This window comes from Passer montanus, unplaced genomic scaffold (genome assembly GCF_014805655.1).
Source record: "Passer montanus isolate IOZ18808 unplaced genomic scaffold, ASM1480565v1 scaffold67, whole genome shotgun sequence".
Taxonomy (NCBI): domain Eukaryota; kingdom Metazoa; phylum Chordata; class Aves; order Passeriformes; family Passeridae; genus Passer; species Passer montanus.
This window is the reverse complement of record NW_024371815.1, coordinates 3,439,772-3,456,954: the sequence shown is the minus strand read 5'-3', so window position 1 is coordinate 3,456,954 and position 17,183 is coordinate 3,439,772. Positions and strand designations below refer to the sequence as shown.

The 17,183-nt window shown below is 40.5% G+C and overlaps 1 protein-coding gene across 1 annotated transcript in view; it reads right to left on the bottom strand.

Moving 5' to 3' along the window:
• Positions 1–1,082: 1,082 nt before the first annotated feature.
• The window catches only part of CPZ (carboxypeptidase Z), a 33,623-nt gene continuing 17,522 nt past the window's right edge, over positions 1,083–17,183 (bottom strand). Inside the window, exons 7-11 of the mRNA XM_039728894.1 lie at positions 11,357–11,515; positions 7,154–7,289; positions 5,913–6,052; positions 3,164–3,263; positions 1,083–1,494 (exon numbers count right to left, since the gene is read on the bottom strand). Of these exons, the coding sequence (XP_039584828.1) occupies positions 1,139–1,494; positions 3,164–3,263; positions 5,913–6,052; positions 7,154–7,289; positions 11,357–11,515 (891 nt within the window). The 3' untranslated portion in view covers positions 1,083–1,138. The remainder of the gene's footprint in view (positions 1,495–3,163; positions 3,264–5,912; positions 6,053–7,153; positions 7,290–11,356; positions 11,516–17,183) is intronic.

Sequence of the window (17,183 nt, the reverse complement as noted above, 5' to 3'; positions counted from 1 at the left end):
AATCAGGATCATTCATCTCTTGGGTCTTCCTAGGGAGCTGCAGTACGAGATATGTGCATGTGGACTATGGAGTTCATGCAATGGGGCTGATTTACCTACAATGAGCAAAAAAAGTTTTCAGAATTCATAGGGCAATCCACACAGCTAATCCAGCACCTCCTGCAGAAAGTAAATCAGCTCCAACAATCACACCATTCGTGCACTGTGGCATTTAGAGGGGGGAATACAGCCTGTATAGGGAGTTCATTAACAGCCCAGGCTAAAAGGAAGTGTGGGCTATGTGTTTCATCAAAATCAAGGACTTTTTTTCATATATATCACCTTAAAAAATACATTGCATCTGATATTTGAGAGGACAGCATCTTGCAAGACCACTATTCCCTGAGCTTTACTCAAGTATCTTGAAAAGAAGTTTGATTTCTTTGCTGTCTACAAGTTTCATTAATGTGTACATAGGCTCAGAACAGTACATGATGTTAAAAGCTTCAGTGTAATATGTCACACTGTAACCTAAATTCCTCATGAATTATCTCATGTATTTTTATATGTCTACACATTTATAGTATGTATTTTCAGCAGTAAAGGCATTTTCCGGCATTTTCCAGCATTTTGCTAAATACATTAAAAGCTTATTTTAAATTTTGTAAAAACATTGAAAATTTTATAAAATACCCTATATTTTGTGCTGTTATTAGAAGAGGTAATGAACTTAATATGCTAATGTAAAAAGAGAAAATGAAAGAGTTTTCTGAGTGTTTCTGAATGTTGTTTTTAGTATGTTATCATTAATGTATTAAAACATGTACAAAAATGCATTAAAGGATCAGGAATATTTTCCTGCAGGTACTTAGAACCTAATAAATAATGAATGTGATGATTAACTACATGGGCAGAAGTACAGAGCATTACCAAGAAAAAAACTGCATAAAATCTGGCCTTTGACTGGATGTGCACCGTTGGTTTTAAATACTTAAAAGCCCACTTGAATATACTCAGTTGTGTGTGAAGAGAAAACAAAAGAAGCAAGCGTGCTTGAATTAATATTATATTTTCAAATGAAACATTTAAATATTGCCAAGAGCAGTGAGGGTGTCTGGAAGGGCAGCGGAGTGAGCCGAGCCGAGCGTGGCGACGTCCCTCAGCGCTGCTTGAGCAGCCACAGAGGCTTGTGCAGGTCTAGAGAGCTGAAGTACGACCACCACCAGGGCTTCTCCCTGCCTGCTGCGGACCCTCCGCGAGCCTCGGCCTGCCCGTGCTGGGCGTGAGGGTCAAAAAGTTCCAGCGGGTCGTACGGGTCGTACGCGTCCTCCATGGAGCGCCGGAGGAGCTTGTTGGGCCAGGCCTCCGCGGGCCGCAGCACGAAATCCACTCGCCCAGCCTGCTTCATCCTGGCGGGGATGGTGACCCTCTTCATCACGCGGCTGTAGCCCGGCGCCTGGGCGCTGATGATGAACGTCCCTGGAGGCAGGAGCCGCCAGTAGTCACCGTCGGCAGCTTGGGAAAGGGACAGGGACAACAAAACTGAGCTCAGGTTTTTGCCTCGCAGGCCCTGTGGTTGCACACACAGCCGTGGGCACACAGAGGCAGCTCAGATGTTGGGAAATGTTTGAAGGCAAACTCTAGATGACAAAAAGAGACTTTGCCTGTGAAAACTTGGCCCTTGGGAGGTAATGGAGTAAAATTCACATGCCAAATGTCACTACCTGCTGTTTCTGTATCACAGGAAAGAGATGCTTTCCTTCAGGCTGCTTTTCCCAAGGGTACAAGGAATAACTCCCAAAGAAATCAATTTAAAACTAAGTGAAACTTAAGAAAGCCAAATCAGAACCCAGGCAGCAATATATACATGTATGTATATATTTAGAATGTCTAAGGAGCTAAGAAATCCCTCTTTTTATTAAATTACATTCAATTCCTTTGCAGACATTCTCACGTGTAAGACTATGGACTTGGAGCTGCAGCTGGTATAAATTGCCATTAGTGTAAAATGGGTGTAAATTTCCTCCAGCTGAAGGTTAGACCCTGCAGGCAAAAGCAGGGAGCTTTAAAACTGAAAAATTTATTCCTCATTTTATATTTCCTTTATTTTGGATGGCAAGTCTCTTAGCTCAGTTAGTGTTGCGTTAATACTATTTTCTCATGGAATTTCTTAGTTCTTTTTAACACAAAAATCAAAAAACTTTTTAACCATATGACATTTTTAACCCCGCCTAACTCAGAGCAAATACTCTCTTTGCTACACTGTAAACATATTTTTATTTAATTCTTAATCCTTTAAAGGTCCATTGCCAATGGGAAGCCATTGTCTGGGAAGAAGTTTGAAAAAGACCCTAATTCATGCCAGAGTCTCCCACCAGCCCCAATAATCTGCATCATCTCCACTATTGTATCCTCTCTAGTACTAGTTTTTTTGAAAGTTGGAAAACATTATAAGCCATTCTGGCTTTCCAAATTGATTCAACAACGATCATTAGACCAAAATGTAACCATTCATGTCTTCTATTTTGCACTTCTATGGCCTAGCCTGTTCTCACTGAAATCAATAATAAAAAGAAAGCATTGATTTCAGTGACAGACTAAGAGCTCAGAACTTTATGACTGTGAAAAGTAACAGTGGTATATGCCCAATATGTGTTTATCAGTTGGTGACAAGTATAAAGTGAACATAATTCAAGGTTCTAATAATGATTGTCCAAGAATTGCACATATTTATGTGTTTCCACACGAACAGGAAAGGTTGTGGACCCTTCAATTTCTACAATTATTTTAGTTGTGAAAATCAGAAGGTATCCTACTGTACTACCTACAATATGTTCACAATATCTCAACTAACTTATTCCATCAAGGCTCCACATCTCCACATGCTGAGTTACAGCCTCTGAGCAGAGCTGTTGCCATATTCCTCCAAACAGTGGCTTTGGTGGACAGCAGACTGTTCCAGGTGAAATTTTTCACATCACTAGCTCCATCATCCCAGAGACCAGACAGACTTAGCAGTCAGTTTAACATATCTTCTCTCTTGTTATTCTAGAAGAGAACCCCCACCTGAGCCTTCAGTTTTCCATTAAGGTGTCATTTCTACCAAACAGGACAATACTTTTGCAGGTTAAGCTCCCAGTACTTTCACTCTGCCCCAGGAAAAATCTTAAACCAAAAATATTACCTGTGGTGACATCATGCTGAATGCCCCTGACTGAAATACGAGCATTTTTTATTGGGTTGCCAAATTTATCAGACACAATTCCTTTTATCCCCCGATGAACCTGGCAAGGCAAAGCAAAGCAGAGTTAGATGGGAGTCACTGCAATACCACCTCCTCACAAGAAAACCTTTGTAGAGAGGAAACAATTGTTCACTTTAAAAAGTTCACCCCATTCAGAGGCTCTCCAGAGATAATGCCCCTTCAGATCACACTGCCTATTTAGGGAGGTCCAAGGGAACTGAGGAAAAGGGAAAATGGAACCTGAGCTTTTTTGGGATAGGTATGTGGCTTTGCATTGAGAGACCTTTCTCTGCACAAATCACTGGCACCTTGTGGTGTGACCACAGTATTTAAGGACTGTTTCTGAATGTCTGCCCTAAACACAGAACCACAAAGAAATGAAAAGTTAAGGCTTTCAAAACCAATCTGATGCCCTGAACACAATGAGAAGGCATCACTTCAGGTACTTGTAACTCATCATCACTCTGCTGCCTACACTTCATTGCCTGTCAGAATGTCATGACAGCAGTGTGTATGACAGCCATTTCCCCTTCTCTACAAGCACAGAACTGAGATGCTTGAGCTGTTGAAAAATGTGCTTGGTGACAAACTAAAGAGCAATGTGAATTTTTTCATACAAGGAGGTCCACAAACAGCTATACTGGAAGTTCAATAAAATAAAACAAGACAGAAAAAAAGTTACAAGTATTTAAACATTAAGCCTCTCAAGGTTCTCTGTTTACAGTGTTCCAAATTTAAAATATTTTATATCACTAAATGCATATGACCTTTCTAAGTAAAAAGTAATCCCATTTTTATTTTTTTCTCTGAATAGCTATGACCAATTTGAGTTGTCCTTGACTTCCCCACCTCCTCTTTTCTCTTTCGCTCACCTTCCCTTTCCCAGTACCCTTGTCACAAGACAAGAATAGAAAAAAACCACAAAACATTAAAACAATGGAAAAAGTACACTTGCTTTTCTGTTGGAATATAAAGATGTTTAAAAATTACCATCAAAGTATCCAACTTCACAGTAATTGATAATACAAAGTTGGAAAAAAAAAGTCTAGTCTAGTGACCGCAGTTTTTAAATCAAGGTGAGACTGTGTTGTCACTGCTCTTGTTAAGCAGCTATTCCATATTTTGAGATAAGCTATTCACTGAAAAGTTTAGGAGCAACCCATTGTAAGGATTGGAAAACTATCCCTTATAATGAAAAACTGCAATTTGCTTTGCAGCATGAACTTGGGGATTTATCATATGGATAGAGTAAACATGGTCATAAGAGTCATCTCAGACTCAAATTCAATTTACAGTGTAGACATACTCAAAGTAGTATGACCTCATCCAGCTTCAATACTAATTTTGCAATTATAACAAGACAGGATAAAAATGACAAAACTGAAATTTCTTTCACAATCTGGCTTTGCTTTGCTTTAGTAAATGTACTATTTTTCATTTTTCCTCAAATTGGTGTCACATGACTTTGGTAGGGTGTTTTGATATTGCTTCTGATGGGGAGAAGAGATCAGTGTTTAGGAAAATGAATTCTACTTCTGTGTGTTAAGCCAAGTATATTTGTACACACCAAACAGCCTGGTATATATCAGAATAAGAAAAGTTTGAATTGGTTATGGCAGACTTAATCCTTATCATGGGTAATTCAGTCATCCTTATCTGCAAAGTTGTTTTGCTTACTGTCCTGCATTTACTCAAAAAGCTTTTCCAGCACAGACTTCTACAGTATCTCACACTATAAAATCTTTACATCTTGAAGACTTCAATTGTAATATATATGGATTTAACCCAGCTCCATTTGGATTCACTAAAACTCATTTTCATCAGACAGCTGTAAAACGAAATGAGTTTGGTGGTCTGTACTGTAGACTTTATTGAATGATAATACTTACCACAAGTAGCAAGAGGTTGCTTAGAAAGGCCATAAAAACACTCCTAACAATTTTAAATTACTGCATACTCTATCAAAATAAGGCATGACAGAAAGCTAATCTACTAATGGCTGAAAGAAAGATGAGCAACTTCTGTTTCTGTGCTCACTTACTTATTGTCAGTGAGGTATTTGTTTTTGCTGAGCTTAAACTTATTATTAAAAATGACATTTAAGTGGCACGTTTTAATGCTCAGAGACACACAGTTCTTCCTTTAGAAGATTTGGCTTCAGATATTTAATAACTACTTTCATAAAGAAATCAAGATGGAAAGTGTGTAAATGGCATTTCTAGCAAGATTTTAACTGAATCTTAATTTCTTGCTGTGGGACAGTAGGATTTGGGACACAAATATGGAAGATGGAAATGAAAATTTCAGGAAGCTCTCTTGAGAGCAGATCTTGTTGCTTTAGTCTTCAAGAGGAAAGTTGATTCATACTTTTCTGAATATTAAGGTTTCCTCTAGTGCTAAAATTTTTGACAGTTGATGAATAATGCTGCCCAAAGTATTCATAGATAATTCCTTTTCTCACTGTTTTCAAGGTTTTTGCAGTCCTCACTTTCAATCCCTTCTGCAGAACAGACAAAATACCACCTGTGTCCTGCCAGATAAACTGAGGCACTGGGACCCCTGGAGGAGTGTGGTGTTTGATTCAGCATCATCTCGAGAGTTAACCGGGAAAACAGCAAAGAAACTAATTTTGACAAAGAATGAAAAAGAAAAACAGAAAGCAAAAAGGTCTGTAAAAGCAGAGCAGTACCATTTCCATGTAATTCAGAAGGGCACCTTTGTTTTCATGCCAGATTGTAAACAGTTCTTCTTCCAAAGGAAACTTTTCACATCCTACCTCCACGGTAACTTCAAAGCAATTTGTGTGAAGGTAATTAAAGTCTGCCATACCTACAAGTTTAAAAAAGAAAGAGGAGAGATCATGAACAGCCATGTAGCTTTTAACTGCAGCTTTGCTGCTGCAGTCAGCTGAATGCTGTCCCCATGAGGGTGGGTCATTATACTGTAAAAAGTGCTCGCAAATATATAAAAAGTGTTCAACAAATTCAGAATTCTACAACTTGTTTCAGCTATAAATTAACTTGTTTCAACTATAAATTAATGACAATGACACTTCATTCAGGCAAAAAGCATAACTTTATATTATTATTCACCTGGCCAAGAAGTAGCAATAGAGCAATAAAGATTGGTTAATCACAGTAATTGTATAATCGGCTGTATCAGAGGTGATTGCCAAAGGTAACCAGAACAGAAATTACCTTTTGCCACTATTATGTTCAAAACTGTTCCTGTACAAAAGACATTGGATATAATTTTGGGAAAAATGTAAGCCAAAGAGATCTAAACCTAATTCTCATGCATGCCTGAGAGCATTCCAAATGTCTAGTTTCAACATAATTATTCGGGGATCCAGCTGAGTCGTATTGGAAAACACAACTGAAGCACTGCTGAAAATTTATCCTGAACACTAATATTTTATCCATGCCAGTATTGAAGGAATTCTAAAGAAAACAGAATACTATTACTGGGGAAATCAAATTAACAACGGAAGAACAAATGATTTGGATGTTTGTCTCTGTTATAATTTTCCCTGAAAAAAGAATTTATTTAAACAAATGAGATAGCAGCACATGCATAGTCTACAAGATGGATTCACACTCATGAAGCTAAGGAATAAGAGCATAGCATTAAGCATTTATTCCTACATGTAAGATTTGAAAATAAAAATATTTTATGCTATAACAAATTTGACCCTTGCCTAACTTGTTAATTTTCCTCAAGTCCCATTGGGGTTGAATGCATCTCATGTTATCTGCATAAAAACATTACCAACATAGATTTTACTACTTAAATACTCTACAAATTATGTTTTTCATGGGCAGGACTTTAACCAAACTGAAATGAATAAAATCATTTTGTTCAAACCATGGTGTCTTATAAAGGTCACATAGAGGTTTTACCTCACTTGATATGATGGTAAAGTGGTTTTACCTCCAGTGAAGCTGTACCACTCAGCACCATTTATAATACCTCCACGTTTCACAAAATTCCCTCCACAGCGAAGTTCAGACCGGTCTGAGATGACGGGGTGTGCATCTGCATAGGCTTTAGCCAGCATCTTGAACACCTGTAACAGACATGATTGGAATATCTTTACTGTTACAAATGGAAAACTTTGCCATTGCTGTTATTAACTATTGCTGTTGTGAGTCCAGACAATGAGCCACCCCACCCTGTGTCCTTGAGACTGAAGGAGGTGATGAACTGTTCTACAAGGAAGTTTCCTTTGTCACTAAGAAATTTTGGTTTGTCTTCTTCTTTAGGGTGCTTCTCTGTAATCCAATATATTTATCCAGGGACAACATATTAAACACCAGCAGATTTTTTGATACTTGGCTTCAATCTACCGCCTGGGGCAGGAGCAGACGACATTTTTTGTACTTCAAGTCCCAGGTTTTAAACTTGAAATATAGACCTCTTTTAAGTTTTGTTTTAGCTTTTGATATTTTTTACCCTTCAGCCCAACTAAATCTTCACGCTGTTTAAAATAGTCAGTGTCAATTTACTTTGCACTTATCACTCACACAGGAAAACCTGCCAGCCTGACCTCAGAGAGAGCTGCTTCTGTGTGGGGCAGAAACCATTCCAAAAAGTGAAGGATAGGATGTGATGATGCAGGATGTCACCACTGATTTCCAAAGAGTGTTGACACTGATGAAGAGCAGAGCAGTCACCATGCAGAAAGAAACAGTGGCAGAACATGTAGTGAAGACAGAAAGAGCAGTTATTTGAAGAAACCATTTATTTGAATCATGTTCCTGCCCTTCTTCTCCAATGCTTATTCCAACTTTGTATATAAATCCTCCCTCTCCTTTTTGTCGATTTGGACCTCATCTGCTAAGACAAGATTCACAGATTTCAACATTGAAACTACAGCAGTTATCAGATGCTGCTTGATGCTACTGCTTATCATCATGAGTTTTATTCCATATTGCTTGAGACAATGTGTGAAAGAAGTTTGGTGGCTAAAATCCTAGTCTTAGAAGTCATCCTAAAGCTTTATCCTAGTGTTGTCATGAAGGATGAAGATGAAGGATGAAGACCCAAATGACCAAGCACACAACACTGATTGGTATTTGTGAGTGTTTCTAATAATCACATAGCTAAACCAATTACGGAATCAGATAGGTGACAAAGGAAAGGTAAAAAGAGAGTCTGATGTAAGTGTAAAGACACTTTACTGAAATACTTCTGATGGCCAGAAACTAAAAATTCAGACTTAATATATAATGCTTTTGCAACTCCCTTAAATTTCCATGTGTCTAAATATTGCTCAGACCAGAAAATTGTGTCCTTCCAAGTTCTGCTGAAAATAAATAGATGTTAATTAAATATGTTAAGAGGAACTTTTACTGCCAATAATTCAGTGCCAGGCTCAATATCTTTAATTTCTACAGGAATTTGGGTCCCAGTTCCGAATGTTCCATGGCAGGTATTTGATATAAAGTTTAGAAGGTGCCTAAATGAGTTAGGAATATGATTCTCACCTTTTACAAAGACATCTGCAGATGTCCTCTTTCCAGTGACCAAGCCTCCTCTTGTTTCACACTAAGAGGCTTAAGGCTTTTGCCCAGCCAATAGTTCAAGTGAAGGAAGGCCAGTGGTAGTGAGAGGAGGAAAAAAAGTTCCTGGATATCAATACATTTGTTATCACTTAGAAGCTAATGTATGACCAGACATGGACCTCAATGAAACTTAGATTTTTAGGTATAATATAGAGGGGAAAAAAGGGGGAAACCAGAGGAATCCTTGTGACTTTGGTGGTGTGAGGTTTCACCCAGTAAAGTGAGGTCAGTGCTGTTACCTCAGCCAGCACTTTTACCCCACTGACCATCACAGGTTGGGTTTTTCAGGGGGAGGGAAGGGAGTGTTTCAGCTCACCAAAGGGAATGAACTTGACTTGGTGTGGACCTTTCTGCTCTGGTGAGAGCAGAGTCATCAATTCAGTTTCTTGTTTAAAAAAAAAAAAAGTGTTAAAACATCTATCTCCACAAACCCTGAAACGTGGAAAGGTTTTAGGTGGGCTGAACCACATGCAAGAATGTGAGTGTAAGGACATGGTCCAGCTTTGAGACTCCCTGCTCTCAGCCAGAAATTGCCCCAGGTTGTGGTGCAGACCAAAAAGAGACTTGAAATCTGCAGTGTCTTGGAGCAGAGGAGAGGAGCCTTGTGCTTCCACACATGCACCATGACAGACACAGGGAGGTGGAAGCACAGATGCATTTTCAAATGGAGAAACATGGTTTAAATATATTTCTCAAGATTTGATTTTTTAATATCTGGCTATCATCTGCTCTGCAGCATTTCACCCTGGTCTGCAAGTTTCCCCTTGCAGAGTGAATGTAGCAGTTCAGCATTCAGAACAATGGTTATGGCCAATGCACAGCAGATAACCAAACTGCTGTATTATGGGATGCAGGTTCCCTGACAGCAGCAGCTGTAGATAACATTACTTAAATGCAGGTCACTGCACTGCTATAGGTTTTATATCTTCCTGTAAAAATTTTCAAGTGATACTCACAGGGCTGTTAAGATTTCTTGTGCTGAGTCATTTGAAAAATCAGTTTTCCACTGAAGACATCCCCAGCCCTCCTTGGCATGTTCTAAACTTCCAGATTTGAAGACAAACTACCAGACTTTGCAGTCACTGACTATAGGGTCAGCAGTCACCTGTATAGGGTTCCCTGTCTTACTGTGTTGCAAGCCAGGAGTGCCATTAGGGTTTGTCCAGCTGTGCACTACACTGGGATGGAGCCTTTTGTCTGTGTGGCTGCATCCTCCCACTCAAAATACATGTGCTGTCCCCGAGTGGAAATGATGGAAGTACTGCTGAACTTCCATTCCAGGGGTGAACTGCTTGATAAAGTACATGTCAAGATTTCTTCACCACCTATGCACAGGATAGCCCCAGCCCAGACAAGAGGATGTAAAAGCACAATTTTATGATTTCCCCCAGTCCTCAGAAAGAGGTTCTGCAGCTTGCACTAGCAACCACCAGATATTTCTTACACAGGCTTGTTGCTGTGCAGTGACTGGTTAATTTTACTGCTAAATAATTTTCATACACACACACTCATTAGGCACTGTACAGCTCAGAAGAAATGGATTGATACAGAAAATGTTTAACAGCCATACATCTTTAAATATTTAATATGTGTTAGTGAGAACTGTCATTTCAGAAGAAGTCAGCCTAGAGATATGCTCAAAGATAAAGCATGCTTCAAGTCAAAGATCAACTTCTGACTATTTTCAACTGTTCTTTGTTTATATAAAGAACCACTTTTCTTAGGAGGCCACAGACATTTTTAGCACAGCTAGAAGTCTGAAAAGCTATCTGTTCTCCTGGTGGGCATGTCGGCAATGAATACTAGATTGAGGAAACCAAAGGGAAATAGGAAAGATGGCAAAAAATTTCACAGAAGATTTACAGTGAGTCCCAAATGAGGAACTTTCCAGGGACAAGAGGAGGAAACCAATCCTATTAGTCTGACCTAGAATAAATGTTACAAGGCTGCCACCATATGGCAATGAATCTTTTTTCCCTTCACTCCTCATGGATTCCACAGGAAAATAACACTGCTGGTCAGGCTTGTTCCTTTTCTTCTGGAAACCACTGATAAAAATATCACAGCCTATTCCCTTTAAAAATTAAAACCTGGATTTTTCTAATCTCTGTTTTATGAAACCATATTTGGCCTCACAAAAGATAGGTAACTCCTTCCAGACCAAGCTGATAATGTGTAAACAATCCTATATTTTAAAGGACATTAAGTAAGTGTATAAATCAGAGTCACACAATATTCTGAGTTGGAAGGAATTCACGAGGATCATCAAGTCCAAGTCTTAAGTGAAAGGCCTCTGTGGGGATTGAGCACTTGACCTTGGCATTATTACCATCAGCTCTACCCAAATGAGATGAAATAATGTTTTATAATATATTAAAAAAATATATATATACTTGGGTTATGTATATAAATACATATACATATGTTATTTATACATATATAATACATAAATGCATACATATACACACACATGTACATGATCTAAATTAATCAAAGTTTTTTATTTATTAAAGTTTTCCATAGTTCCACAAATGGAACCAACATCCTAACCTTGCAAAAGCAACATTACCTTCTCATCAGGTGTAGGGGAGAACATTTTTTCTTCCATAGGATGCCTTGAATAGTCATAAGGATAGGTCACAACCAGCTCACCCCCATGGAGGCTGGCAGAGAGCACAAATGGGATAGACCTCAACCACTTCATGACTGCTTTTGTCTCAGGGGCCACCTGAAATCCAAAAGAAAAAAAATAAAAAGCTGTAACTAGTCATGCAACTTCAAAGGGATTTGATCCTGTGCAGGATGAAGCCCAGTGGAGAAGAGACTACGTCAAAAAGAGAATGTTGAAGCTCTTTGGCTCTTCCAGATCAAAAGTTACTGGGGGAAGAAAATCAGTTTTCTCCAGGGAATGGATGATACACATTGTTCACTGTGGCACAAAAAAGGAAAGAGAACATTTGACAGAAGAAACTTTTCATTACACTGACATTTTCAGATGAAGATGGCAGTACTTTAGGTGGAAAACTTTTATCACTACTTACATAACTCCCTATCTAATTTCATTTCTGAATCAGCAGGATTGACTTTGAATGGGTAAACTGGAATAGGGGGATAAATTTGCAATTCTCATCCCTTGTTGAAAATGCATTTTCTATGCTTAAGTGCAGGTTAATCTGTAAATAAATGAAAACTAATATGTATAAAGCACAGCAATGCCTGTGGTTTGCCTGCAGTGAACTGTGGCAGATAAGTCACCAAATTTAGGGGTTTTTGACGTCCCTCCTCAGTAACACCAGCCAAGGGAGATGGCAGCAGACTCCAAGAGATGTTCAGGTACCCCGCAGGCAGGAGGCTCCTTCACCCCGTTTCTGAGGAGTAATTTCTGGGACCCGCTCCGGTGTTAGTTCATTCTTAGGGATAACAGTGGCATCTGGTGGCCGGTCCCTGCAAGCCCAGACTGACGCCGGTGCCCCGGGAGAGCTGAGGTTCCTTTCCTTGCAGCTGGCAGAAGTTACCTGGGGAAAAGCTAAGGAGGGCAGAGGCTGCTCATCTGGACCCTGCACCACTGCAGATCTGCAGGTTTTATAAAAATGAGAAATACCTGTTATGATGAACTTAGTCCAGCATCTATTTAGGGCTGCTTTAGGGATTGCTTATCACCCTTTGCTTTGACTCAGCTGTCAGAAAACGAGGCAGCCAGGGATCCAGAGCTCTAGTGAATAACAGTGTGCAGGGAAAAAAACATCCAGAACAAACAAGAAAGAAACTACCAAACCAACTGATTAAAGCCCCTAAAGACCTATATATCTGTGTTTCAACAATAGTAACTCCTGTTTTCTTTGGATCAGTCCCTAATCTGCTATTGTTAAAAAAACCTTTTGGGATCCACAAACCCAGGTGTGGAGCAGAGAAAAACACTGTGAAGGGACACCATGCATGTATTATAGCTCCATCAATGAGGCAGAAAGCCAAGGGAAAAGCCATGTCTAAACATAGTTTTACCTGGAATGATTTAAGAAGATATTGCCCTGTCTACTCCTGACCTAAGCATGAGACTACCTCCCTATAGATGCCATAGTTTTTCAATCAATCTTTCTAGTGTTTGGGTTTCCTTAAAATGCCCTTCTGTAGCTATTGAGATAAATGCTGCTCTGTAGCTTTCAACTTTGGCATTTTGAAGAGGCAACTTGAAAAATGGGATGTAACAGGTAAAGTCTGATCAACTGAGGAATACAGAATGCACTTTGCACACCAGAAGCCTAATCAAAGGGGTTTTTTACGTAATAGGGAAGATTAAACACAGAGTTTCCAGGAAGGGCATGACATTAAAAAAAAAAAATTAAAAAGGCAGATAAACGGCATTCCAAAAGGAAAGAACTTTTTGCAGTCTCACACCCACTCACACAATGCAGAAGTGGGAGAAGAAAGCAGCCCCCAGGCTTCCTGACAAGAAATATGGCACTGTCCAAAGAATGCTATCTGCACCAAAGGATTTGTTTTTCTGGCCTTTGTACGGTGTCCTGGGATGATCTGATAATGATCTTTATCCCAGTAGTGCTTTGGACTGAAGGAGCCATTTCCACCTGCACCCTTTGAGCCCATCTCTTCTGAAGAGAAGACCCAGAGGGCTTGTAAGGGGCTGTAGGTGTCACTGCCTGCCCCATGGATTGGGCAGTTTGGGAGTTTCTGCCAAAAGTGGTGTGCTTGAGCACCTGGAACAAGCTCACACTTCCAAGTGCATAGCACCAGCCCTTCTGAGGAGGTTGCTGCTCCAAAATCCCATCAGCTCCCTGCCCTGCTGCAGCTGCCCCAGCTCCTGCTGCCCAGCCAGAGAGGCCAAGCCTGACACAGCATCAGCCCTGCTTTCAAACAGCAGCCTTGGGCCTTGATAGGATTTTTAAGTTGCTTCTGCAATACAGTGGACAAGAGTAAAATACAGTTTTATTTGAGAGCTCCTGTTTTCAGTCCTTCATCCTGATCAGCCAACTGGCTAAGCAGATACCTGCATAAGCCCCAAGACAGTGCTGTCTCACAAAGCCAGTGGAATTGAAGTGAATGTTGTGAAAAACCAGGACTTTCAATGTCGCTATTTTTATCCTAATAACATTTCAGTGACATGAAATGAGCATATTCTGGTTCAGCTCCACCGGATGATAGCAGGTGTTATCTGTGCCACTCTGGCCTTTGACTTTTCCTTTAATGTCGGTTTTGTGGAGTTTAATTTCTTTTTTCACCAGGGATTTTGCTTTTAAGTCAGATGAGATCAATTTTAAAGTATCTATCTCACAAGAAAAATTCAGAACACAACCAGAAAACAGGGAAATTATTTCTGCATGAGTACAGAGAAGGGCCACTACCCTTTTTAAACCTGAATCTCATTTCTTCAATTATACTGCAATTAGTCACTGTCTCCATGGCTTTCAAAGATTTTTTTTTCTCCCTTTAAAAAGCAGCCAGACTAATTTTCTTAAAGAGTATGCCAGCCTCCACTGGCATAAACTTCCGAATTCTGTTTGAATCAAGACAATTGAACTATATTTGAGATGTAGCCTGAGGTCTGTCTGTCTGAGCCCTCAGACCACTTATTACAATAATTCATAAAAGAGGGGAACAAAACACTCTGAATGAAGCCAGGCTTTTGGGGAGCAGAAGCTCTGGCTGAGAGCTCACTTTCTGCTTCCTGATCTTTATACAATGCCCTGCAGCACTCAGGTAATTACTTTAATAAGGCAGGTAACAAACACTGTTAAGTAAATGAAAGGGGAGAGGCTGGTTTTGAAACATTCAACCTAATGCTCCTGCATGCACAAAGCACCACTCTAAGAGCCATGGGCTCATTTGCCTGACAAAACTGAAGGTCATTAAGGGACAGCTAATTTGGTAGTGCCACGGTACCATCAGCAGAGGAGATACAAGGCTGGGAGACCACTTACTGCCAGGTTAGTGAACCACAGAAAACTACAGGCAGCAAGGGGATTTTGTGGTGCCACTAAGGCCACAGGCCTGGTTCCCTCATATGCTCTGTAAAGCATATGGATTTGGACATGTTTTGAGTGTTGTTTATGTGAGGACCAGCATTGGGGTCAGGGGAGCACCTAGAAGTTCCCTGAGTTTTGGTGCTCTGAGGTGTACCTTGGATGGCCACCTTATTTCTTCTTTAAAAACAAGAAAAGCTTTGCAGGAGAAGTGGTGTATTTGTAACCCCAGGTCCACACCCACTGAGGCAGAGCTCAGGTGGGGTGGGGTGGTTGTGTGCCAAGGTTCCCTGGTCCCTTGTCTGTGACAGCTAACCCAGGGTGATGCTGCAGCTGGTGCAGGGCTGGGGTGGTAGCTGTGAGAGCAATGTTGGGCTGTGTCCACCCATCCCTCTATAGGCTGCTGTGATGTTACACAGTGTTTGAGAAAGCTAAATACATGGTTGTAAAGATGGCTTCTGCAAGTGGCTGCCTGCTACTACCATATCTATCACAGGTCAGCAGAAGAACCAGGGCAGAAGCAGGACTTGGAGAGGGAGGAGGTTAGAGCCAGGAAATCCAGAGTTACAGGGACAAGCTCACAGTTTGCACCAGGCACTGGCAAAAAAATGGAGGTCAAAGACACATTTGTCCCTCCTCAGTGCTGCCTGGTCCTCAACCCTGCACCTCTGGACACAGAGGGAGAGTGATCACATGGCTGAAGGAAGATCTCCATCCTTTCCTTCCCATGTTGGAGCAGAGGAAGGGTCTGAGGACCCCTTCCTCTCAGTTGGAAGGAGTACCATAGATAATGTGGGATGAACTGATCACAGCCCCCATTCCCAGTCCCTCTGCACCACAGTGGGGAAGCAGGTATAGAATTCAGGTGCAAAATTAAGCCTGGAAAGAAGGCAGAGGTGAGGGGAAAGGGTTTTTAAGATTTTTCATTACTCTACTCTGATTCAATTAATAATAAATAAAGTAGATAGAAATAATTTTCCTCAAGTTGAGTCTCTTTTACTTCTGATGTTAATTAGTGACCAATCTGTCCCTGTGTTTACCTTGACCCATGAGCTTTTAGTTACATTTTCTGTCCCCTGTCCAGCTGAGGGGGAGAGTGATAAAATGGCTTTGGTGGGCACCTGGCATCCAACTAGGGAAACTCACCACAGGAGTGAATCAAAATCTCTCTGACTTTCCTCCTAAATCCCCCTTTTTTCCCTCCCACCTATTTTTATTTGGCCTCAGACTCTGCTCCACAGCTCTCAACCCTTCTTTACCACCTGAGGCTCTGAACTCCACTTGCATTTACCAGCTTGCTATTATCTGTTATTATTCAGTCAAAATTTGAAAACATCTAAGCTTGTGACCTTATAACCATGCAGAAATTCAGTGCCATAAGCTGGGATCTATGATTACATGCAAAAATAGAATAAACTGCTTGAGCTTAATTATGGCAGAAATTAGTGGTATAATACACTGTGTATTACTGAGCCTCTTACAGCCTTGGGTCTTCATATGCACATTATCCTGAGGAAGTGAGGTGCTTTTATCTAGATTTTAAATCTAGATACTACTGTGAAATGGGGTACCAGAACACTGGGGTAGCATCAGGGATGCCTTTGGGATTTAGACCTGGCTTTACATAAGACCACCTGCAGCAGAGTAGGAACCTGAAGCATGATCTCTCAAATCTTCTGCTAACACCAGGTGAAAAAAATCCTGTTCCCCACCTGTCTGAGGCTTTGTGCCAGCAATAAATATTGAATCAGAATAATTAGTTTAAAAGTAGAAGAAAAGCAGAGCTCCCAGTATCTGAACTACTGATTTAGCTTCCTGTGATTCCTCTTTCAAGGGCAGCTAAGGCCCACTTAGAGTTGTGCTGGGGGCTGCTGGTCTGCCAGCAACACAGGTAGGGCTGAGCTTTGCATTCTTGACACAACATCACACAGAGCTTAGTGATGATGACTGTGAGGCCATGAAGTGCTGCCTGCATCCTGCTCCCACCCTGCAGCAGCAACTTTCCCTCCCAACACTCTGCAGCTTGACTGGCTGTTTTCACTGCTCTATATGGTTGCAGATGTTTATACACATCTCTCTTAATGGAAGATGACATCACACAGCTTTACATACAGCCTTTGTACATTTTCCATGGCAGAAACTCCTATTGCATCAAACCTGTGCAGGGCTTGGTGCAATGACAACCAAATCCATACAGGCTTTAACAGGCACCACAGTTTAAAGCATTAATGATGAATTACACACTTGTGAACCCCTCATAACAGTCATTATTCTTAATCTAAACCAGCAAAGTTCAAATTGTCTACAAATTTTCCACATTATTTGTGACACCTGCCTCTTTGGCCAGACTTACACCATGATTTTCATGCCAACTTCAGTCCTACTTATAAAATCTGATTACAAGCAAATAACTTCAGAACA